The sequence below is a fragment of the Ostrinia nubilalis genome, chromosome 10, assembly GCF_963855985.1.
Source record: "Ostrinia nubilalis chromosome 10, ilOstNubi1.1, whole genome shotgun sequence".
Lineage (NCBI taxonomy): Eukaryota > Metazoa > Arthropoda > Insecta > Lepidoptera > Crambidae > Ostrinia > Ostrinia nubilalis.
In genome coordinates, this window is record NC_087097.1 from 12,867,734 (window position 1) to 12,893,876 (window position 26,143).

General features: G+C 36.6%; 2 protein-coding genes across 8 annotated transcripts in view; both read right to left on the reverse strand.

Annotated features, from left to right (window-relative positions):
- The window catches only part of LOC135075294 (G-protein coupled receptor Mth2-like), a 56,635-nt gene that overhangs the window by 26,029 nt on the left and 4,463 nt on the right, over positions 1 to 26,143 (reverse strand). For 3 of the 7 annotated variants that reach the window (XR_010257996.1, XM_063969686.1, XM_063969687.1), the window contains exons 1-2: positions 15,715 to 15,786; positions 5,372 to 5,889 (exon numbers count right to left, since the gene is read on the reverse strand). The exons of 2 other annotated variants lie outside the window; for them this stretch is intronic. Coding sequence is in view for 2 of the 5 variants with exons in the window: in XM_063969686.1 (XP_063825756.1) it covers positions 5,372 to 5,806 (435 nt within the window). In the remaining 3 variants the exon portion in view is untranslated. Of the gene's footprint in view, positions 1 to 5,371; positions 5,890 to 6,006; positions 6,042 to 15,652; positions 15,671 to 15,714; positions 15,787 to 26,143 lie in introns of those variants that run through there. 2 more of the 7 variants (XR_010257997.1, XR_010257998.1) reach the window with 2 other exon arrangements.
- Positions 16,565 to 18,075, reverse strand: LOC135075297 (plasma kallikrein-like). Its single transcript, XM_063969690.1, has one exon. The coding sequence runs from the start codon at positions 17,869 to 17,871 to the stop codon at positions 16,990 to 16,992; it is 882 nt and encodes a 293-aa protein (XP_063825760.1). The 5' UTR covers positions 17,872 to 18,075; the 3' UTR covers positions 16,565 to 16,989.

Here is a 26,143-nt window from a genome sequence, read left to right on the forward strand (position 1 = left end):
TTATTGTTGAAATGGAAAATGTGATATTCTCGCTGAGTGTATCCCATTGTTCATAACAGACAACAAAAGAGAGTTCGATTCCGGATCTATAGGTATAAGTACTTTTCATACTTAAATACAGTTTAATATCACGTCCCGGAATCGAGGTCTCTCAAGGCTTTGCGATGGGTAATTCCCTCACCATGTATTCAATAATCAAGATGTTATTGAATTTCGATTTCAAGATTTCAATTATTATTACACATTTGTATAGGTTCACGGATATTTTATAAGTTGCTTGTACAGTCAGCGTCAAATAGTTCGTAACACCCAAAATGACCAAAAAGTTGATAACACAACCTTATTCCAATGAGGGCTATCGTTTTAGCGCTCACCAGTTGGCGCCACTGTAGAGTAAGGTCCTGTCACTTGCTAGTAGCGAAGACAGTGGCGCCAACTTGTGAGCGCTAAAGTGGTAGGAGGACTATCGTATTTGCACTCATCAAGATGGCGCCACTGTAGAGTAAGGTCCTGTCAATCGCCAGGGGTGCCAACTGTTAAGTATAAAAACGATAGCCCTCATTGTTACAAAGGCGTGTTGCGAACTTATTGGTTACTTTAGGTGTTACCAAACTAAGTATTTGATTCTGACTGTACCAGATGAATTCAATAATTAACTATTAATCTCAATGCAATTACGACTTTAGGGCCCATTGTTTGCCGGGTAGGGTTTTGTAACAAGAACTGGAAAAAACTGGTCAAGGTTGCTGGACAAGCTATTAAGCTTTAAGATTCTACTTATTTAAGCATTAAATTAATAGTGTTCTTATCAGTAATCATGTAAAGATAGCTACAATTAAATAAAGACAAAATATCCTTGGGAACAGAGAGTGACAATTTTGTAATAAAGTGTTCATGTTTAAAATAATAAATTTATCGCATGTTTTAACGAGAAGATTGAGATACAGTGACGTCATCGATGGTGGCGCCGACTTTATATTGCAAGTCGATACAGAAGGCTTAAAAGTCTTTGAACAAATAAAATCGATTTTTATTGAAGATCGCGATTGGTTTTCTTCGCTACCTCGTGTAATAAGTTACTTAAAAATAGTACAGGTGAGCGGCACCTGTATCTACTATTTTTTAAGTAACTTATTACACACACAGCGGTAAAACCTTATTTAGTTGTAGTACATAGATAATAGATATGCTTTAGGAAGTGTATGTGGTGCAGTCTCTATATCTAGACGCACATGTTTGCCATAATGTTGTAGTTTAAAATAGCCCTTCTAAATAAATAAAGCTTGCTCAATCAGAGCTTGTTAGATTGAGCTTTCTACTTGTATCAGCAGTTATGTTAACCAATTTTATGGTAACTAATGTCACAGACTCTTATCATAATTTGTACTGAAGTAGTCAACAGATGACCAAATAACATAATGAAGGGGCCAAAAGAGCTTTTATGTGTCAAAGAGAACCTTGTCTGGTACATTCAAAGACAAAATATAGTTAAGTACAGACCACAGCACACTATATTATTTTAGATGCAAATTCACTAACTATGTAGTATTAGTAGTAAGTACTACCATACGACGCGACAGTGCTATTGATGTTATTTTTTATCTCTCGTAAGTTTGTTTTATAAAAAAGTTTCACAATTTATTTTTTCACACGCATAACATAGATTTCAAACCCCGTACCCCGATTTAACCCGTATTTTGTGAAAAATTACGCGGATTTTTAAAAACTTTAAGGTAAGTACTTACTTAAAAAGAATATAATACATAGATTGATTGAAGTTTTTAAAGGAACGTACTGTTATTCAATATAAAATGTTACAATTGAATATCAAATGACTTTCGTAACTCTCACAATATAATAAGCAAAAAATCAATAAATTGCCTACGCGAGGCCTTGAGACTTAAAAAGCTCTTTATAAAGATGCGGAATGGGATTTAACTTTCACCAGTTGAAATGGCTTTACATTCACTGTTTAGTAGAAGGACAAGTACATACGTTATTATAAAAATAATTAAGCATTCGGTTTATTCGGCATATTGTAATAAAACGTGTAATTTGACTTGATGCCGTGTCGTCTGTACATACTTTAAAAGATAATAAGAGAGAGATCATGTTTTTTTTATGTGACAGGAGGCAAACGAGCAGGCGGATCACCTGATGGTAAGTGATTACCGTCGCCCATAGACACCTGCAGTCCCAGGGGCATTACAGGTGCGTTGCCGGCCTTTAAGGTGAAGATACGCTCTCCTCTTGAAAGCTTGCAGGTCGTATCCGTCCGGAAACACCGCAGACGACAGTACATTCCACAGTTTGGTTGTACGGGGCAGGAAGTTTCTAGAGAAACGTACTGTTGTGGACTGCCGACCATCTAGTAGGTGATGTTTGTGCGTATGTTACAGGGTAATCTCCGGAACCTCTGTATACGTTCTTAAAAGCTCTTTATTATTTGAAAGGCAATAATTCCAGAATAGTATAGGTTTTATTTTATGTAAATAAGTAAGTATCTATTTACAAATCAAGCGTAGCTAAGGGTTTAAAGTTGGACTGGATAATACAAATTCGTTTATTTGTTTTAACAAAAGAATCCATAGATCTACATAGATAAGATATACCATACTTACTATATCGAAAAAAAAAAATTACTTAATCTAAGGAACTCAAATGAGTTTTAGTTTAAATTGGAAATTAATTAGTTTCATATTTGACTGTACGCGTCATTTATATCCTGTATCAGCAAATTAATAATCAGAGCTATCTTCGTCTTCGATGGTATTCTATAAAAAGGTACCGACATTTATAAATAAATTCATAATTTTGTCTTGTAATTAAGATGGTTGCATTACACTTTACTGTGATATATGACGCACACAAATTAAAATAATTGCTCTATGATTAGTATGATTACAGAGGCATATCCGAGATATGATTTATTATGCATGGATACTGCACTGTCGTGGGGTAAAAAACCCAAGAAGCATAATTATTAATATTTCAGTTTAAGTTTTTAACTTTTTTAAGAATATACAGGGTGGAAACGATAAGTGATCTCACTCGATTCTTTCTAAACTATACAAAATATCGAAAAACTGGTTACTGAACCTGAAAGTGTATCACGAGCTCTATCAAACGGTATCAAACGTATGGAATGGCTTTAATACATATACAGGGTAGAATTTTGAAATGCCACCTGGAGAGAAAGTACTCTTAATATTGTAGATAGAATTTTTTTCTCAAAGAAAACATTCCTTTATTTTTGAAAAGAAATAGTACTTTCCCTCCAGGTGGCATTACAAAATTCCCTGTATGTTGAAGCTGGAAAAATTGGATTTTCGGACAAATCCAATTTATTCTGTAACCAATTATTTTTTTATTTATTGACCTATTATTAACAACGTTTGATAGAACTCATGAAGAACGTTCGGGATCAGTAATAGATATCTTGTATACATAGTTTCTAGAAATAATCGTGTTAGATCACTATTATCGTTAGTGTTAAGCTAAATATTTATGCTTGTGTTAATCATCTCAACAGTAAATAAAATAAATTGTAACATCTGATCGGTCAATAGAGTCACCTCATTTTGGATCAGGCAGAGATTTTACGTGTTTTTAGTAGGTACACTTTAATGTTTTAGTTTATCCTTATTATTACAAGTAAATAATCGAATACCTAATGAATAAGTTTAGAAGCCTATGTCACGCTAATTGAATCATGAATGGATGAGATATTGTGTTAATTAATGGATGTAGGCAAATAAATATTCGTATTATTGTACACCAAATTTAGTTTATTATCTAAACCTACGCATTTTAGTTATTCGTCATGAATGAAGTGATATTTTATCACATAGTTAAGTAGGTACTTCTAAATAGGAATGTAAAAAAGCTTAGTTACTCTCTTACTCATAGACTAACATTAGTAACGCTTTTTTGGAGTTTTTAGCTTTAGTTTTATAAGTTGAAGCAGTTGAAGTAAGAACACAAGATGACAGTTACTTAACGGCATTTTTTACTGACTGCCAAAGAAGGTATTTTTAGGAACTAAACAACATAAGTGAGGATTTTGTTTAAATCACAATTTATATTTGTGTGTGTAAATATTTCGAGGCCAATTGTATACGGTCAAGTTGCACCACCTAAATGTAATCGTAACTAGTATATCGATAATAATCGGTGTTTTTTATGGAGTTTGACAGATTTTTGACGTTAATTATAGTTAAAGTAAGATGGAACAATCCAGCCTAAGTGAATCCAAATTACTAATTATAACAATGATATTGATAACGCATTTCTGATTACGTCTTTAGTCTTATTACTATTATGAAAGTTTTAAATAACTAGGTTTGGTAATACATTCGTAATGTGAAAGTACACATAATGAATGTAAAGCTTTCTTATTTTGCAAAGTAAACTAACTTAAACAATAAGTAAAGAACCGTATTTTATGCAAAAATAAGATACCACCTCTATGACATTATGGATGCAGTAAATAATTGAGTATTGAGTAGGTATTTAAAAAAAGTCCCTTTGAAAATGTACATTCGGAATGTCATGTCGCAAAAATCATTCACAAGAAGTAGGTAGGTAAAGTGGTTAAATACAATCATAGGCAGGTATTATTTGATTAAAGCTTTAAGTTTCTTTAGGTACATATATACTACTAGCTTTCCGCCCGCGGCTTCGCCCGCGTGGAATTTTGTCTGTCACAGAAAAACTTTATCGCGCGCGTCCCTGTTTCAAAAACCGGGATAAAAACTATCCTATGTTCTTTCCCGGGACTCAAACTATCTCTATGCCAAATTTCATCAAAATCGGTTGCGAGGTTTAAGCGGGAAAGCGTAACAGACAGACAGACAGACAGACAGACAGAGTTACTTTCGCATTTATAATATTAATAATATAGTTGGGACTTTATGCCTCGAGATTTCCCTTCCTCAATACGTTGGGTCAACATTTAGGTATATTTCTACTTCATAACTTAAACACTCTTAATTCATATGGAAGGAAGTGCGTATTTCTATATTTTTACAGGGATGTACGAGTGTATAGCTTCATAAATATTAATTCTGAAATATGCAGAGTCATAGCAATTTCATGCCTGACAATGGGGAAAATATTCAAACTGTTTAAGGATGATGTCAGAAAGCTCTTATTTTCGACTTTATTATCATGAAATTTTTGGATAAGTGTTTGTATTTTTTCATCTCAGTATGTACTTTTATCTAGAGTCCCTGGTTGTTAATACATCTGGTAACACAGTCATTGAAATAAAATTGTATATTAAATAGTATTGTGGTAAAGTTCTAAAAACCAAGAACGAAAAAGTTTAAACGAACGAGATTAAAAATACCCTAAAGAATATTTTTCTTACCTGCACAATATGATAGTTCTGGGTCACCTGCCCGGTCCGCACCCTGACCTCAGGATCCGTACAGTTGTGCTTCTGAGTGATGAAGCGGAACCTATCCACGGCCCTCACTCCCTCCAGCCTCCTGTATTTATTCCAGACCGGAGGATCAAACTCCTCCGTCACTGGAACACAGGTTTTCTTCCTTGGATCATAACCAAGCCCAATGGGACAGCATTTTCTAATACAAGTCTGCCTTTTACACTCGCATCCTCTAAGACTGCCGCTTTCTTCGTCGTAAAAGTACTCGTTGCTGGCATACTTAATCCCGGCTTTAACAACTGTTAAACTATCGTTTGACATATCACCATCACTTATGTCTACACTGTTAAGTCTATCACACACTTTTAGACCAAAACTTTGTGCAGTTAGCGCCAGTAAAAGTACTCCGTAGATCATTTTGGTTGTTTCTTAATTCATTTCTATATTCGCGGCGATACTGACTGCTGCCGCAGAGTGTCACAGACCGACTGGCTCAAAACCTAGTCAAATTAATAGGTTATTAATTAGTCAATGAGGGAATTCCACGCTCTGTTGTGTAATCATACACACGCTAGGCGTTCAGTTCTGTCGTAGTCTTTATTTAAAAAAATACTTACGGTCTAATTATTTCTGGTCATTTTTTTTCAAGTTACTAATAATGTTAGATGTTCAATTGTTAGGAATGATAATAAAATGTTCAAACAAGTCTGATAAATTTTTAGATTTTTCTGTGTAGTTAATGAATTAACTATGTTAATAGAATTATTAAATGTCCACGCTGTGAAGAATCAAGGGCAGTTTCGTAATCGAATGGTATTTTTAAGTCATTGGAGTGACAAAAACAAACATTTGTATTAATACGCAGAGAACACTTTGCAGTGTGATTTGAAACTGGTTATCTCTTTTTTATATTTTTTAATTACTGTATCAGAAGACGCAGTAAAATTGATCTCTAGAACCTTCTATTAGTTATTTATTATGTACCTACCATCTTATCTATTAAGGATATTTCGTAGTTATACAAACAGGTAATGACATTGTCAATTAAGGCATTGTTCACAAGTCAATTAATAATATAGATAGCTTAGCAATATTATCGATTGAATATTTATATGCAACCCTAGTTTGCTGCCGACCTGCCGACATGATTTGTCGCCTTTTGACGTCTTCAAAAGTCATAGTTAAGTACTGTGCCAGGCGGTGTCCACCTAGTATTTTTACAGATACGAATCAACTTCCTACGCTAAATGTCAGTTTTGAGACTTGTAGTAACACTAACTGCCCTATGGCACGACACTAAGATGGATAGGTCAGACTTCAACGTAAACATAACGTATTCTGTTTATTAGAAGTGACGTAATTGACTCTACATAATAGTACGATAGTTTAAATAAAGTGTATGAAATTTTAATGTATGAGAATGGAAATTGGCATATTACGTGGAAATTGGCATAGTTTGAGCTCATCAGTGTTACAAAGACTGTTGACCTTACACTAGCAGTTTTGGGCTCGAATATAATCCCAGAGGTGGCATTTGGTGTGCTGGATATTATGTTGTTTTTAATTTGCTAAAGCGAACTATTGTTATTGTTAAAGACTGCCACGAGGTGGTTCGCATTCGGGATTGGAATGGTTTGCGGGATCGAATCCTAGAGGCTAAATAAATTAATTATACGGCTTAGTAAGCAATACTTGTCGAGGTGTTTTGACATTTAAATTACTCGCAGTGCAAAGAATCCTGTTTGATGCGGGTCTTCACAACCTGTTGCACCACGCATAAGAATAACATGGAGTAGCCTGTTTATCTTCTTCGCATACGATTCGGTCTATTAGTGTCTATGTAGAGCGTTCCGAGAAAATAAGGAATTTTTAAGTTGAAAATAAAAAATAAAAATGAAATGTTTTATTCAGCGACACAAAACAACATCAAGAAACTTAGGCTGAGTTGCACCACCTATCTTTGACCGTAACTATGACGATAACCGGTGTTTTTAGTATGGAGTTTGACAGATTTTTGACGATTGTCAAAGTTAAAGTAAGATTGTGCAACCCAGCCTTAAAGTGGTAAGTTTACAGGTATCTAGCAAAATGGTGAGTTCCCATTATTGTGTAAGCTAACCTTTATTCTCCATTTTATTCCATAATACATAGTATACTTATTTTGTGTCTAAGGGTAGTCTAATATTTTCTTTTTCAAAATACCACCTCTACATTTTTGGTTTTTATTCATCAAGATTGGTACAGATTTTACCTGTGATTATAAACATTGAAAAATCATTTGTTATTTTTATCTAAGAAATAACTTTACAAACTTCTAACGAATTTATGAGAGGCGTGTCGACGTAACACAAAATTACGTCTTTCCTTTAACATCATTTCCTTAGGTCCATCATTTGATAAACCTTTTAAACGCGTATTCAAACCAAATCAAACCAAAACGATTTAAACCGCGTCACACATTATTTATATGGTTTTTTGTGACGTTTGTTCCACATCAATGAAACTTGTTTTGGGCGTTTTAATATTAGAAGATAATTAACTTTATAAGACGTTATTATAGTAAACACACTGGTCTAATCAATTTATCGAATCGAATTCGATAAAGGATTTTAAATTGTCTAGAGGTAATGGAGAATACAGACTGTTCTGTTTTATTCTAAAAATAAATGATCGAAAAATAAAAAATCGAAATCATAGCGAATGTTAGGCGTGACATTTACAAGTTTTTTCTTCCAAAGCATTTTCACATGCATCTGTTATTGCTATTAAATAGAGACCCCCGAGTTTTGGTTGTCGGGAATGCTCTAGCTAGCAGCATCTGTCTTGGGACCGGAATATTTCGCTTCTTCAGATGTGGCACAAATATTGATTCTATATTTCTTCCCTTATAATATAACCCATTTATTGCTTCCTTACTGGAATCAATTGACGGAAATCGACTGGACTAAAATTAGGTGAGAGCTTTCGAAGTGCACTTTAGCACCTGCTTAATGTCAGTCATGTGTTTGTTTATACTTCACGGTATTAACCCCAAAAACGTTTTCCTTTGTTTACTTGTGTACTTTGGATTTTGTGCAACAAGTCATAAGGTTGGCTTTAATTTATTTTTGCATTTACTAATTTCGTAAATTTTACAATCAATAAACACCGTTTGCTGACAAGTCATTTGCCCATACTTATGCACTGTACGCTTTTGAATAGAAGCGTATATGGCTTACAGTTAATAAGTTATCCAAGGGTTTTTTCTTATGCTTTATGTAGTATTTTCATGAAAATTTTCAATGATATCTTCAACATCCTTACCTATCACACACGGGAGGCTTTTTATCGAAATCTACTAAAGAAGCTGGAATTAAAAGCTCGTATACTACCACAGTACATACAAGAGGTATAGTGGAAGGCATTCTTCTTTACCAGAAGAATGAACATTGCTGACCAATAACCATACAAAAGACAGGTCTCTACCTATCTGAGTGCTCTTTTGTGCACTATGGTTTTGCCAGATGTTATCTAACTGTTATTTTATTCATTACGTATTTACGTCTATCGATGTCTCGTTTTGACTCGTGTAGCTTATAGATTAACTACAAGAAGTTTAATCTTTAAGGCTGAGTTGTACCGCCTAACTTTACCCGTAACTATAACGATGTGACGCGCCCCGCGACGCATCGACAGCCCTAGCACCGTGCACGGAGATTTTGACAACCCTACGGCTGCGCGGCCGCACGCCGCACGGACCGAGCTAATATAAGAGACGGCGGCGACCGCGGGCGCCTAGCATTCGCTCGGGAGCCATTGTAACAGCCAGACGTTCGCGCGCGCGTCTATCATTCCCTCGGCTGCATTGCAAAAGAGTCCCTAGCGAATAGCTATCCACATTGTTCCTTACTAACCCTAATTGTTCGACTTTGGCTTGATCCGATACCTCGTCATTAATCCGCGGCTTGCCATAAAGCGTCGTGTCGAGACGTTCTATCGTTGATAGCCAACCGGTTCTCGTCCTTACCGAGTAGTGCATGAGATACTCATCCCGAACCTGCGGTAGCAATCCTGCTGCCACCCTTCCTGAACTTCACACCCCCTCGCCCCGTAGGTCCAACGCCTTTCCCCAGTGGTCGCGCTCACTATTGAGGCTTCGGTCTCTGGCTCGAGCTAATCGGACCACATCCTACCCCCCTAGTTATAAGTATCCAGACTAACACTCGATAAACCTCGCACAGGGTGCCGCCCCTCTCGCGGATACGAAAGCTAGCTAACGGGACGCGAACCGGGCGCGTCGTTATTCCTCTTGTTGTAATTAGTAAATTGTGATATAACTTGTAAAGTACTTGTAAACTTGCTCATTATTAAACGATAGCGATTTAGAGTCAGTGAAACTAGAATAAGTAAACTATTGTGGAACCTAGATTATAAAGTGCCATTGTGTTATTGATTGTGCGTTTCCTTGGTCAAATATCCCTGTAGGCATCCTGGATAGGTACACATCCCTCATCGTAGAAGGCGAACTGGGACTTAGTACTAAACAGCGGGGTGTCAGACTGAGCTAGCTAAGACGCCCCGTTGCAATGGCGCCCAACTAAATAACCCACGGAACCTACAGGGATCACCAGATCGCTAGAGAAGCGAAAGACCACAAGGAACGCAAAACTTCGCACCAAATTGATAATCACACATGTCAGAACCGATATCTTGGATATACAAACTGAAGAAGACAGAACTTGAGAACGAGTGCAAAAGAAGAAACATAAAAACGGAGAACAGAACCGTACAAGAACTGAGACAGAACCTCACAGAAGTACTCAGAACCAAGCAGCCCCGTCAACCCGTCCAGTCCGCCAGTAAATCCTCCGAAGAACAGTCTAACAGTGAGTCAGAAACCGATTTTGAAGACACAGAGATGCAGCAAGAACCAAACATGTCGTACACCGTAGATCAGACTGAAAGCATAACGGCCAGATGGAACCTAAGTTTCGATACATACAACGACCCGGTGGAGTTTTTAGAGCAACTGGACGAACTCATGTCATCGGGCGAGGTCAAGCCAGATAAAGTGCTCAAAGTGCTCCCCAGATTCCTGAAAGGAAAGGCCGTACTGTGGTATAGAAATAACAAAAACTCGTTCACTACATGGAACGAATTCATAGAACTCTTCACGTTGACATTTGTGAGCCGTGACAGTGACCTGTTAGCTAAAATAGTGAATTATAGGCAACATCACCGCCAAAAATTCACAGACTACCTCATTGAAATACAAACACTCATGCGCAGATACGCGAAAATGTCAAAAGAGGAAGAAATAACTAGAATCTACGAAAACATGAACGCAAAATACAAGTTTTATATCAAGAAATCAGAAGCAGACTCGGTAAGCAAATTGATACAACTGGCAAACGACTACGAGAACGTCACAGCAGAACGTCAAACTAGCTTCACAGAAAGAATACCACGAAATGATCACCACGAAACAAGCATAAATCAAGAACACAAGGAGACGGCATCATACATACACAATTACAACACAAATACTTGCTGCTGGAGCTGTGGAAAACAAGGACACTCGATGAAAGATTGCAGAAGTAAGAAAATACTATTTTGTAACGGTTGTGGCAAGATCGGCAAAATGAGTAAACAGTGTTGTAAGAAAACAAGTGAGTACACACAGGCCATGACAATGAACACAAGTCCGCAAATTAAAGATAACCGTCCCTTCGTAGATGTATCGATACTAGGCGAAAAATATCAAGCACTCGTAGACACCGGCGCCACAAGATCATACATCAACGACCAAGTGTACAAGAAAATCGTAAAAAGAAACCTGAAACCGAAAACAGTAAGCATAACAGCTAGCATGACAGATGGGCACACAACTCGAATTAAAGAAGCACTAGACTTGCAAATAAATATAAAAGGAAAAACAATTAACCACCAAGTGTTATATCATCCACAAATCACGAGTATACTGATCGGCATGGACATATTGAACAGAATAGGAGCCAAAATAGAATGGCCCAAAGAGAGCACCAAGCAAGTGGAACAAGTGGGAACAACGTCAAGAAAAACTACAGAAGCCAACATCGTACCTACATACGAAATGGCCGAAACACCGACAAGTAAGAAAAAACACAAGATCAAACTCGCACACGAAAAACCAATCAAGAAAAAAGACTATTCACGGAACCCTAAAAGTCAAGAAGTAATAAATAAACACGTAACATGCTTAAAACAAGAAACAAAAGAAGACTGGATCCAAAAGAAAATTCAGGAAATACAAAAAACCGGAAACAAGGGCTATAAAATGTCAAACAGCAAATTATACACGAAAATAATAAATCACGCATACGGACCAAGAACAGAAACATCATCAGACTGGAAATTATGCATAAACAACAATGAAAAAAACCAGATTCTGAAAGAAAACCACGATACACCAACCGCAGGCCATCTAGGAACAGCAAAAACACTGAACAAAATATCACAAAGATATTATTGGCCCGGTATGTACAGAGATGTGTCAACGTACGTCAAGAACTGCAAAACCTGCCAAGTTAACAACGCACGCAAACCCTGGAGCGCAGTGTCTACAGACCCGGATAGACCACTATCCAGATCATCAAACCGGTCCACAGACTGGACCGAAATCCTCAATGTCAACACCGTCGACCACCCACAAGACCTGGACTGGCGCGAGTCCGGCCCTGGAGAGGAGCCGACCCGAGCTGAGGACCAGACCAGGAGGCGGCCGGGGAGAAAGAAGAGGCGCGGCCAAATCCAGAACCAGCTGAACAAGGCCAGTAACGTTATTTACTCGTAGCTTAACTTTATACCTAAGTTAGGTTTCTAATAGATGTACAAAGTACTTAGTAATTGCCTAGTCAGTTCTCGTTAAAGTAAATTAATCAATATTAAAAACAAGTCAATAATGTAAAAATATTAATTAACATTACATAGCAACCCTGTATAATCTAGATCATTCAGTTCTTGAATTTAATCCCGTTAAATACCACATATCAATAACCCATAAGTATTAAATAACATTACATAGTAACCCTGTATAATCTAGATCATTCAGTTCTTGAATTTAATCTCGCTAAATATCACATATCAATAACCTATAAGTATTAATTTATCATTAGATAATAACCCTGTATAATTTAAATAGTTAAAGTGTTCTATTTAATCTCGTTAAATAACTATTGACGCAAACCTCATTGTTAATTACTCGTAACTCACAACCTAAACTCACATAAATAACAAACCGGTTTGCTACGCGTCAATAGTACTACCAGTTTCTCGATAACTTTTAAATACTCGTAGTAAACAAACATTGTAAGAACGATTCACCGAGCGAACTCATTTGCATATTTATCAGTGAGACGCATTTTTTCTATTCGCCACGGCCGGCACTCGCTCCACAACTCGCTCGCTAGATGATTCATAACTAGATTTTACCTGCCTAATGTTTGCGCGCCGCGCCAGGCTGCATTCCATTTACATTAGGAAATATTGTTTATTGTAACTAAAACTTAACCCCTTAACTGCCATTGTCTTGTATAACTTTTAATAATTATTATAGAAATTATTAACATTAATCAGATGCCTATTCTGAGCGTACTAATTTAAATAATTTAAACTAGAAATAATAATAACAAGTACCATGCATACTATTACTGTATTAAATAAATATTTCAAGTAATAATTGAATACTCGTAATAACAAAGTAAACAACAGACTCGTTTAATTAGTTCATTGGTAAATTGTAAACAAAAGGTCAAAGGTCTTAATAACAATTATCTTATAACATTGTTTCAAAACTAAGTTAACTAAAATTAGCGTTTAATTAGTTCATTGTAAGCAAAAAAAATTGAAGGTATTTTAATAACATTGTTTCAAAACTAAGTTAACTAAAATCAGCGGTTAATTAGTTCATTGTAAGCAAAAAAAAATTAAGGGTATCTTAATAACATTGTTCCAAGACCAAGTTAGCTAATATGGTTATAAGTAAATAAATGTACTGTCATGTTTTAAATAAGGAGTTATTATTGGGCTAATGATCAAGCACAAGTTCAGTCATGTTTTACATTTTAATTTATACTCGTTATGAAGTTACCCAAAAATAACTTATTATTAACATGAATTATAGTTGTTCATGTAGAACCTTTATGTACCAGACTTGTGATTTTTCCAGGTAAAAATCTCCAAAACAAGGGAGGATGTGACGCGCCCCGCGACGCATCGACAGCCCTAGCACCGTGCACGGAGATTTTGACAACCCTACGGCTGCGCGGCCGCACGCCGCACGGACCGAGCTAATATAAGAGACGGCGGCGACCGCGGGCGCCTAGCATTCGCTCGGGAGCCATTGTAACAGCCAGACGTTCGCGCGCGCGTCTATCATTCCCTCGGCTGCATTGCAAAAGAGTCCCTAGCGAATAGCTATCCACATTGTTCCTTACTAACCCTAATTGTTCGACTTTGGCTTGATCCGATACCTCGTCATTAATCCGCGGCTTGCCATAAAGCGTCGTGTCGAGACGTTCTATCGTTGATAGCCAACCGGTTCTCGTCCTTACCGAGTAGTGCATGAGATACTCATCCCGAACCTGCGGTAGCAATCCTGCTGCCACCCTTCCTGAACTTCACACCCCCTCGCCCCGTAGGTCCAACGCCTTTCCCCAGTGGTCGCGCTCACTATTGAGGCTTCGGTCTCTGGCTCGAGCTAATCGGACCACATCCTACCCCCCTAGTTATAAGTATCCAGACTAACACTCGATAAACCTCGCACAGGGTGCCGCCCCTCTCGCGGATACGAAAGCTAGCTAACGGGACGCGAACCGGGCGCGTCGTTATTCCTCTTGTTGTAATTAGTAAATTGTGATATAACTTGTAAAGTACTTGTAAACTTGCTCATTATTAAACGATAGCGATTTAGAGTCAGTGAAACTAGAATAAGTAAACTATTGTGGAACCTAGATTATAAAGTGCCATTGTGTTATTGATTGTGCGTTTCCTTGGTCAAATATCCCTGTAGGCATCCTGGATAGGTACACATCCCTCATCGCAGAAGGCGAACTGGGACTTAGTACTAAACAGCGGGGTGTCAGACTGAGCTAGCTAAGACGCCCCGTTGCAACGATAACCGGTGTTTTTTGTATGGAGTTTGACAGACTTTTGACATTTGTTTAAGTTAAAGTAACATAATGTAATCCAGCCTAAGAAATGAAAATTTTACGGTTGCTTTTAAAGTACTTTTCTTTTTCTATCTATACAGAGCTTTTAATTTATTCCAAACTAAAATTTAGTAGATTAAACTAAAGCACTATGCACAGACGAACTCAAGCTAAACACAGTGGTGTCTTATCTCGTTGTAATGCAGAATATTTTACAATAACCCTCCCTCTGGCGCAGTCGGGTAAAAATGACGTACAACTACATACTCGTACATAACATTATTTTTGTGAGCCTTTTTCTTTTTAGCATTTGACTCTTTAGTAACTTAAGTACTCGCACCTGTGATCGAGATCAAAATATTATCGAGACCAATATCAAAGCAGTGGGTTGAAGCCAGTTTGTTTTGTGACCAACTTTGGATACCTACTTAATATTAAACAATTCAGTATTGCAGCGAGATCCAACATCAGTATGCAGATTCTAGAACAGTTCCACGTATGGTATTGTGATTTCCGTGTGGTTTTCTTAGTTTTTGCTATAATTAATAATAAATTATGTATCTCAACACGATAATTACAAAGGTACTCTTGAGTATTTTAATTCTTATCATATTGAATTTTTTTTTGCAAAATATTACCTATAACTAATAGGATGCTATAGTGTTAAGCTTGATAAGCCGTGGGCTATAAACAAACTTTTTTATTTTCTAGCCGGGTGTATGTTATATTTGGGTGCATTTGCTCGGTGAACTGATCAATTTCATCTTCAAACGGAATTTTAAATAGGTACCCATAAGAACCAAAAATTAAGTTTGAATGCGTCATTCTTTACAAAAAAAAACAAGAAAGTTTCACAAACTTCCTCAATTGGAAACCAAGAAAACTTATCTACAAAGTGGTAATTTTAGTTAGGTACCAAACGAATTTTTTGGCCAATTTAATTAAAATTTAACGCTTTTTTGGAGGAAAACACAAACTATCAAAAATGACAGCCGCAAAAAGTTTGCATATCTTTTTAAAAGCACTAAATTCTTCACAGCGCGACATAAACAACTTAGATTCGGACAAAAACATCAAACAACAAAGGAAAAAACACATGAACATCAAAGAACGAGATTCTTTGGCAGTCTGCAAGGAGTATTATTTCGTTGAACAAACTTTTTTAATTCACGTAACCGAAGACCGTGCATAGATCGCAGCCCGCGTGCGCCGATCGGCGGACCGGTTGGTAGACTGGCGCGGAACGTGCTTTTGGTCAAGACCTGAGACAGCTGAGTCAAATGACCGAACCGGTTTTTAGGATTCCTTTTTTGAATTTGAAAATCTTTTTTTTTGCAATATTTTTGTTTGCCAGTGTTTGTTTACATTACCTCGCTCCATCTACACATCTTGCGTGGAATTGAGAAAAAATAGTGATGTCGGATCTACAAACAGTGTCTTGTCATTCAAAAGTCCATAAACACATTCAGTTTTCATGCATTTTATAACATGTTAGATCATAATAAACATCAGATTGTTTATCAAATATTCAAGAACAACACTTACTTACTAATTTCTAATAATAACATATTTTTTGTTTATTTTGTTTGTTTTCAGTTTATATTTATAAAAGACATAGCTAACTGTTGCCTGTGACTTTGTTTACAAACCTTAATTTTACATGCATACAGGGTGTTAGGTAAATGGGTATATGAGCCGACACTAGCCCATGTTAACATGGTCATATAAAAGGTATGGTGAAGTCAGAAAATTGATATCTTCATTTTAACTATTTTAATTTTCATACAAATCGGATTTTGTAAAATTTATTTTGTATGAAAATTAAAAAAATTAAAATCATGATATCAAATTTCTGACTTCACCATACCATTTATATGCCTATGTTAACATGGGCTAGTGTCGGCTCATATACCCATTTACCAAACACCCTGTATAATCAGGGTGCAGCATACTAAATATAATTTACTTTTCAATTTATTTCAAAGGGACATATTAATAATACATTAAGTTGCAATTCAGCATTTTCATTTCGACAAATTACTTAAGCCTTAACTCTAAGGAATACACTACAATAATAGCCAAGTTAAACTTAACTGTAGGCTTAATTAGTGATTAAGTGGTCACTCGTCGGTGACGACACAAGGACAGTCTCGCTACTGTAACTGTGAATCCACAGTCTGCTAAAAGTGAGGATTTCACAATAAAAGCCGTTAATTTTTTTTTTAAATTTCCTATGTTTTCGTATTTTTGCTATTCGGGACGGGGATAAATACAGCAAATCAAAAACCATGAAAATCGGTCCAGTAGTGTTCGATCCCGACGATTTTCAGTTCAACGCAATAGAATTCACTAGATGTTGACGGAGTCTCCCAGTCGTAAGGAATGAAGCCGCGATCCTCAGAAGGTATGTGGAAGGGTTTTACTCCACCATATCTAGTGGGCTTCTTCCTTTTCTCGTATTTGATTAGATATCCATCCCACATAGGGACTGATCGGTACGTTGATCCCAACAGTACTACTTTTCACGAGTCCTGAATTTGCTGATCGCAGTGTACATTCGTCCGATTCAACCATATGATTGATTCCAACAACTCCTGAGTCATGCAGCAGGGGTCCCCCGGAGTCACCACGACAGAGTATTGTAGCGGGTTGACTGCAAAGTCTGCTCAAGCATATGATGGGAGATAAAGAATTTTTGCGAAAATCTTTGGCACATATCCCTATCATTACGTGCAATACTTGCAACGTTTTACCAAGTTGTAAAGTGTGGTCCACTTGGTCTCCCTCAAATGTGATCCCATATCCAACTGCGATGGCCGCTTGCCCCACCAGAGAAGGGTACTCAACCGCACTCAGCTTTGCGTACTTGGTCAATTTTGTCGATGTAGTCTTTGCTAGTGCAACGTCGTTAGATCCTGATGCACCAAGCTGTAAGGCCATTGAATTATAAGACGGGTGCTTAACAGTCGCAACGATGTCACTGAAATTGTCGGTTGTCGAACGGTGTGCTGTTGCTGATCCATACATTATGACGTATTTCAAAGATGCTGTGGGATATGAAGATTGCAAAAAGGTTAAAACAGCATCATCAACGCAGTGTCCCGCTGTGAGCGTCCAAACAGGAGTTAGCACTGATGCAGTGCAAAGGAATTGGAAATGTTCGAAATATGCGTCAAGTTGGTTTAAAGAATATTTTATTCCTAGTCTGACAACGTATGGGTATTCCATTGGGTCTGCATCTCTGCCGCCAAAGATCCGCAGTGCGGCTTCAATCACACCGCCTAGGACACTTAAAATGAGTAACACTGGAATCATTTTGAGACTTATTTAGTTTGTAATGAGCAGTTGCTCTTTTTAACACGTATTCTGAATTACATCTGTTCCTTTTTGTTTTTGTTACCTTTTAGCTTCGGATGAATGGCTAATTGTTACTTAAAGCAAAACATACTGAACGATATGCCTATGTACAGCGATTGTAGAATTGCTATTGCTTTTGTATGAATTCCTTACAATTTTAACACTATAGTTTTATGTGCAGTCCAGTAAAGTAGTTATGATTGTTTACAAAACCAATATCAATAAACTAGATGGAACACAAAACTATAGATTGCATTAGTATTTTCGTTCAATGTATTGATGGAAAGTACGCAATAATCGAAAACAATATTTAAATGTCGTAATATTATGTCGTTGTCTTATCCTTAGTTATGTGGTGGGTTATCCATCCAATGAAAGGACCGACAGGTGTTTAAACACCAGCAACTCGACTATCCGTCACCGCAAGGTTGGCCACTCGCAAAATGCAGTTTATAAACGTTGCTGTCTTAACTGCTACGATTCCCGAATGATGAATCAAGGGCCCCTCGGAATCACCCGGACAAAGTGTGGTGGGGATCTGCTATTTGCATAGTCTGCTAATACATATGTTTGGATAAGTATACGTATTTAAAATGGCACTAAATTTAATTCAAATTCAAAGCATTAAAGTGTGTTCTCGTAAAGTAATGTATGTCACAGAAAGTTGAATTGAACCTTTGAACTAAATATTCTCAACTAATAGGTAGCTAAATTAAATTACAAACCTTGAGCTTAAAAACATGTTAAGTTTTTTGCTCTCAAAATAATGAGCTGAAATGATCAAGTATCGTTCCATTGTTATAAGGTAACAATATAATGTTTTATAAGTTCTCTAGACTGGTACACACCTTATTTCCTGTATTTTAGAACCGCTTGTTAATATCTAAAAAAAAATGCACAATTCTTCTTTTTGTTGCGTCGATAACAAACCTATACAGTGTCAGCCCAAAACTCTGCTTCAAGAGAGGCGTTGTCAGTAGCATTCACTAAGTATTCCTGCATGCAGTTGCTTGAGCATGCATCACGACATCATGTGCTTCATTGACTGTATAACACAACCACACTTGCACTCGAAGTTCTAAACCAAGTTAGGTAACTTCTAGCAACGTTATCTGTAAAAAAAAAGTTAGACCCCCAATCCGACTTTGTTTTTACGCAAATAATCCTACATATTCCTACCGTTACTATGTATTAGGTATGCTAGGACACAATAAAATTACTTAACCCTATTTCAAGGTAGTTTGCGATATCATCCTTACTAACTGAGAATCTGAAAGTCATGTAATTGTTACCAAGACAAGACCATAAGCCACGCACTGACAAAAAGTTATCAGGTCTCATGTAGAGCCAATTAAACTGCTAACTTTTCCACGCCAATCTCTTACTTCAAAAACATAAGCCTCCTTCTGGCGCAGTCGGGTAAAAACTCTACACTTTAGGGTGGATTCGAACAAACAAGAGTAAATATTAATCTCAGAATAAATCGTCAGTTATTCGACATTTTCACATATTTCCCATAATGAAACTGTCAAAATGCCATTTATACCAGGAGTTATTCTCGGATAAAAGTTTTGTCGAATCGGGCCTTACTCAAATAGCTACGCTGGTTTGTTTTTCAAAAGGAAAATAATATCAGCATGATGTTGGTAAATAATTACAGTAATTTATTACAGCAGTTTCCTGATGACATGAGATTATGTCTGGACATCGCCAGCGGGCGAGATTATGTCTCGAGAAAAATGCTAGGTTTGACATGACACGCATATTACTGTCTGGTAGAGCTACTTCTAGGCATAATTATACGCAAAGCTTGGCTTGAATTTAATTTCATTTGCATGTAGGATACATTCTTGAACTTTTACTTACACAGTGGCAGGTAGTTGCTAATTGCTCATAAGATAGGCCCCTTAATTGATATTTATTGTCCGTGGTGCATAATCTTTTCTTAAAGGTTTTAAACCTTTGTTTGTCACCTGTCATCCACTTTGCAAAGGAGGGAAGTCGAACCTTAATTTCGAACTCCTATGTTCTTCTGATTAATTTCGTTGCGGGTCCAATGACAGTTTAACTTTCCCCCGGGACAAACTTGGCCTTCATTGGTTGGGTTTTTGTGGCGGTGTAACTGTAGATCTTGGCTACACAGGAGTTGCAGTGGTGGAAACGAGAGGTGGGAATAGTCCCATTACACGGTGCCATCTAACATACGAGGGCGGCACTGAAAATTTCGGGAATCAAGGAAGTGAAACAACATTACTATTTAAAAATGTATTTATTGCTTTTTAAAGTATTCTCCGCGAAATTTGACACATTTTTCCATACACGAAACCAATCATTGAAGCAACCATTCCATTCGGAAGTTTGGGTTTTCAAAATGGCCGTTTTGTAGGCGTCCACAGCTTCTTCAGGTGATAAAAATCTCTGACCACGCAATGTATTCTTTATTTTAGGGAAAGTATAGAAATCATTAGGGCTTAGGTCGGGTCTGTACGGCGGATGGTCTAATAATTCTATGTTTTCTTGCTCTAAAAACTCTTGTTCTGTGCGCGGTGTTAGAACTCGCATTGTCGTGATGGAGGACGATGTGGCGGTTGCAGTTCTCTTTACGGAGTTCAGAAACGACCTGTGGCAAACAAATGCTAGCATACCATTCTGCATTAACCGTTCTTTGTCCCCCAAGAGGAATAGTCGCAATATGGCCGGTTTTGGAGACAAACGTGGCCACCATATTTTTTGCAACACTCCGTGAACGAACAATTTTTGTTGCCTTTAACTCATTTTCGAACACCCAAACTCGTGACTGGTTTTTTGTTTCGGGTTCGTTCGCGTATATCCAGGATTCGTCACCTGATACGATGTTGTATACAGCATTTGAGGATCCTGCATGTAATCTTTCGAGAGTTCTGACGCACCAAGTAACGCGAGCCGCTTTTTGCTCTTCACAGAGCGAATGCGGTATCCATCGGGAAAACAACTTTTTTACACCTAATTGTTCATGCAAGATTATTTGTATTTGACTCATGCTAATGTCTAAGGTTGCCTGAATTTCGCGGTATATCACATGTCGATCTTCTTCAATCAGCTTACGCACAGCATCAACGTTTTCTTGGGTGACTGCAGTTTTTGGACGACCTTGACGGGGATCATCACTGAGCTTGACACGTCCACATTGAAATTCAGCAAACCAGCGATAAATTGTGGTTTTGGATGGGGCTTCATTACCAAATGCAGAAATCATCCGGTCAACACACTGTTTTTGTGTTAAATCACTCTGAAAGTCATAATAAATCATCGCTCTTGAATTTTCTCGAGTCAATTCCATTTTCTCAACGACTGAACAAGTTTCACAAGACCTTGTGATAAGACCGAGAATCTTTTTTTAATTAAATAAATGGTATTTGATTTATAAAATCAAGGAGTTTGCAATTAAAAAGATTTTAATATGATAGGAGCAGTGGAAATATTCCATTCCCGATACTTTTAGTGCAGCCCTCGTAATATGAGTCAGCCAAAAACCAAAAACTAAGAAAGATCGACAAAGATATTCACTGTTGTTGTTGCTTTTATTTTTTCCTCATCAACCAACAGGTATAAAGTGATCACGGAGCAATTAAAAAGTGTAAACTTGGTGTGAGCCAAGTTGTCCCTATATTTGAAATTTTTTAAGCTAAGACTGCTCTATTTTACTAAAAAACTTCACATATAGTTGCAAAGTGCAGACATTCTCATCGACTTTTGTTCACAAGGTGTTAACTAACTTGTAAAATAATTATTCATATTTTATTTACCTTTAAGAGAATATTACCTACATTAATAAGCAGAACATGCAGGAAAATACAGTGAATCATTCAAATTATGCCTTTTTGCTAGTAGCAGGTAGCAGTTGTCTAAGTAGGTACTTGGTAGGTAGTTAGGTACGGATGACAGCACATCAAGCTAAATACAATCACACTTATTACGATGCAATAGGAGTAACTTTACAACAAAAATGTCTGATGTGCTGTTGACTGTACCTAAGAAGCACCTATTCGTAGGCTCTATCAAAGGCAAACAATTACTAGTGTAATCATATCGAGTGTTAATCACTATAATGTTTCAATTATCCTACAGAAATTAATATGAACATAAAAGGTAGTCACTCATGATAGTTTTGTTTTGGTTGAAAGCCACCTGACGCCAGCTACATTATATGCCGCATTATATTTTACTCAGATTGAAAAAGGTTTTGCAGTCTAAAAATGCTAAAATATTTTTAATTCTGGCAACTAGTTACCCAATCAACAGAAGACCTACGGCTTCTAGCATAACACAGGAGATAAAAATAAAATCAAATGTTTTTGATAGTGCGCCTTTTACATTCATAGCAGTAAATTCCCACACACGATCTTTGTTGCTATTGTGAGTAGCAAGGCGCATTCATTTGCGATTCATTATTATAATTATTATTATGATCGTATCCATGATAAATAACTTTAAAAGTTTTAGGTGCCTACGTTTTATATATTTTTATTAAAAAATATTACTCTGACTATCTAAGGGTCAAACGCTTAGGAAATAATATGTCCTTTAAACTTTATCATTTCCGTTTTGTTCGCGATAATTCACTAAAAATAATGCTAGAAGTCAAATATAGCTAAAAAGTTACTATACCTACTATGTAATATGATTTGTTTTTGTCAACAACACTACATATGAGATGCCATATTAGTACCTGCCTATAACCATAGCTGGGCATTAACTCGTTAATCCGTTAATCGTTAATTAACGAAGTTAAAATTTCTATTAACGGATTAACTTTTAAGTTAACTTAAAAAAATGTTAACGGACTCGTTAACTTCCGTTAAATTATCCTAAGTCCGTTAATCGTTAATCCAGTACCTACTGTTTACAGTACGTTCAGGCTTCCAGAACTTCCAGAACCCAAAACAATAGTTTTTGTAACCAGATCACCAACGCAACAAAATAAAAAAATCCATTTTTTTTTATTTATTTACAACTGAATTTAAGACCAGTTTTCCTCAACCGATTGAGCTGAAAGGTATACTTATGTAAGTACGATGACAATGCAATGTTATGGTACCATTGAGCTGATCTGATGCACTTTTGTACTAGATGATGTTCAGGGTCCTGCTGATGATGGAGTCAAGAGGTGACCATAGGAATTCCTAAACGAAACGGTGGAAACTTATCGAGTTTGGGTTTGTTGGATTTGTCTTTTCGAGCACTTTGGTGCTAAATATTTTATTTTTTTTTCGTTTTATTATCACGTGTTAACGGATTAACGATTAACGTTAACTTGCGTTAAATCTTCCGAAATGTAACGTTTTAACGTTTAACGAAGTTAATTTTTTTAGTAACGGTTTAACGATTAACGAAGTTAACTATTTGATTAACGGTGCCCAGCTATGCCTATAACTTAAATCAGATAATACCTAAATCCAAGATAAAAATAATATCAAAACTCATAGTAAATTGGTTCATTGATTTTAAGCATAAAAATGTGATAAATAATTTTGGCATTTATAAAATTAGTTATGGATTAAACTGAATTTCCCATTGTGCGAATACATCTTTAAGCGTTGAATTAGTAGGTCATGGGCATTGAGATTTCGCGTGAATCACTCTCATAAGAACATAATATAAACTTTGTTTTAGCAACATTTTAGCTCGCATTACTAACAAGGCCTACTTATGACGAGAATGTTTATTATTAAACTCATTATTATTTCCCCAAACATTTCACGAGTTTTCCTGACTCGAAATACAACTATTTATATTAAATTTTATTCTAAATTAATAATTGTAGAGCAATAATGTGAATCATGATCGAATGTGTTGATCGGCTTGGCAAGAATGCTATTATTTTACACTAGCGGCCGCCCGCGACTTCGTACGCGTGGATCTCGTTTTACCCCCCCTTCATCTATCTTACGCGGTTCAGATTTTTTCATACAAATGTTTTTTCCCGCTAACTCCCGTTCCCGTGGGAATTTTGCAATATCCTGTTGTAAATATAAGCTTTAAGTTTACTAAGGTACCTGCATGCCAAATTTCAAGCGTCTATCTTACGCGGTTTAGATTTTTTCATACAAATGTTTTTTCCCGCTAACTCCCGTTCCCGTGGGAATTTTGCAATATCCTGTTGTAAATAAGCTTTAAGTTTACTAAGGTACCTGCATGCCAAATTTCAAGCGTCTAACTTAAGCGGTTTAGATTTTTCATACAAATGTTTTTTCCCGCTAACTCCCGTTCCCGTGGGAATTTTGAAATATCCTGTAGTAACTAAGCTTTAAGTTTACTAAGGTACCTGCATGCCAAATTTCAAGCGTCTAACTTAAGCGGTTTAGATTTTTCATACAAAAGGATTTTCCCGCTGATTCCCGTTCCCGTGGGAATTCCTAAGTATCCTATAACCTGACCAGGAGTATGAAGAATAATTGTACCAAGTTTCGTTAAAATCCGCCGAGTAGTTTTTGTTTCTATAAGGAACAAACAGACAGACAGACAGACAGACAAAAATTTTACTGATTGCATTTTTGGCATCAGTATCGATCACTAATCACCCCCTGATAGTTATTTTGGAAATATATTTCATGTACAGAATTGACCTCTCTACAGATTTATTATATAGATTAAACCCTATTCTTGGATCACTCTATCCATGAAATTTCTTTCTGTCTATGCTGCAAACCGCACTAAATTCGCTTAAAAGATCTAAGCGCAGAGACAGTGGGAGAAATTTTGTTTTAATCTACTTTAAGTAAAAATCAAATACCAACCTAAGATATAAAAGTCTATATATATGCGATAAAAGTGATGATGATATTGATAATACTCAATAGGATTCCTTTGGTACGCATACGATTCAGCACCATTCGACAACGGATCGACTGAAAACATTTTCGTAAGTTTTTAAACAGAATCTTATACTCTATACTTTTTTCAGGTGGGAATCCTGTAAGTACGTAATCTCAATAATATGAAGAACATGAAAGGGCGTGACAACACGCGTAGTCATTAATAGAGCAAATGTACTACTATTTCCATCGATTCAGACCGAGGGTAATTTGTCATTGGCAAACTCGATACAATTTTTCGTACCTAATTAATTATGTTTTGGCCACCTCGGGAATTCCCGAAATCATTTCGATGTTCAGCCCAGCAAAACAGCATAAAATTATATTTTTATCATGATGTTACATTGCTTTAGTAACTTGTAGGTACCTACATAAAAATGACTAAATTGAGTTAAGGACGTGCATAACCAATTGAAAATAAGGAAAACATAAAATTGTGCATAACAATATAGTGCTCAAAATGTGGGATGAGCAGTAAACATGTACGTGATCAAGCGCATATAGATTAACTAGCTTTCCGCCCGCGGCTTCGCCCGCGTGGAATTTTGTCTGTCACAGAAAAACTTTATCGCGCGCGTCCCTGTTTCAAAAACCGGGATAAAAACTATCCTATGTTCTTTCCCGGGACTCAAACTATCTCTATGCCAAATTTCATCAAAATTGGTTGCGAGGTTTAAGCGGGAAAGCGTAACAGACAGACAGACAGACAGACAGACAGAGTTACTTTCGCATTTATAATATTAGTTGGGATAATATATTTGGACTTTTATTATGTTTACAACTACAACGTTAAAAATACCATACCGTAGTACTTAGGCGTCTTTTAATGTATTAATTTAGTTAAATTCTATTTACATGATGCATGATGTAGTGTGTATCTGTAGTATGTCATGGAAGGAAGAATAGAGCTGTAAGATTCTTATTTACGATGGAGATTTGTACTTAAATATTTTCATCAGAGGCTTATGAAATCAAATCATTAAGAAACTTTCAGCCTTTAAAAGAACCCAATCTATCTCTATGCTAAAATAAATCAAAGTGTTTAGAAGTTTGAACGAGATGATGACACAAACAGACAACTGCCTGTATTTATTCTTATTTCTCGTATTAATTTGTAGTATTATTGTAGGTTTTTAAAGTAATCCAGTTCTTATTACCGAGCGTCACCCTGGCTTTCCCCTAACAATACCAAGAAATTGGCGGCGTACGAGTAGCTTCATTAATATTTCCTGAACGTTCTTAAAAATGCACGCTGTCTCGTGTTTTGGTTCTAAAATAGCTAACAGAATCATAAACAGCTCTCTGAGAGCGTTGTTCTGGTTTTCTTTTCTTAAACTGTCTATAACACCAGACAAAAGTTAAACTAAAGTATCGTC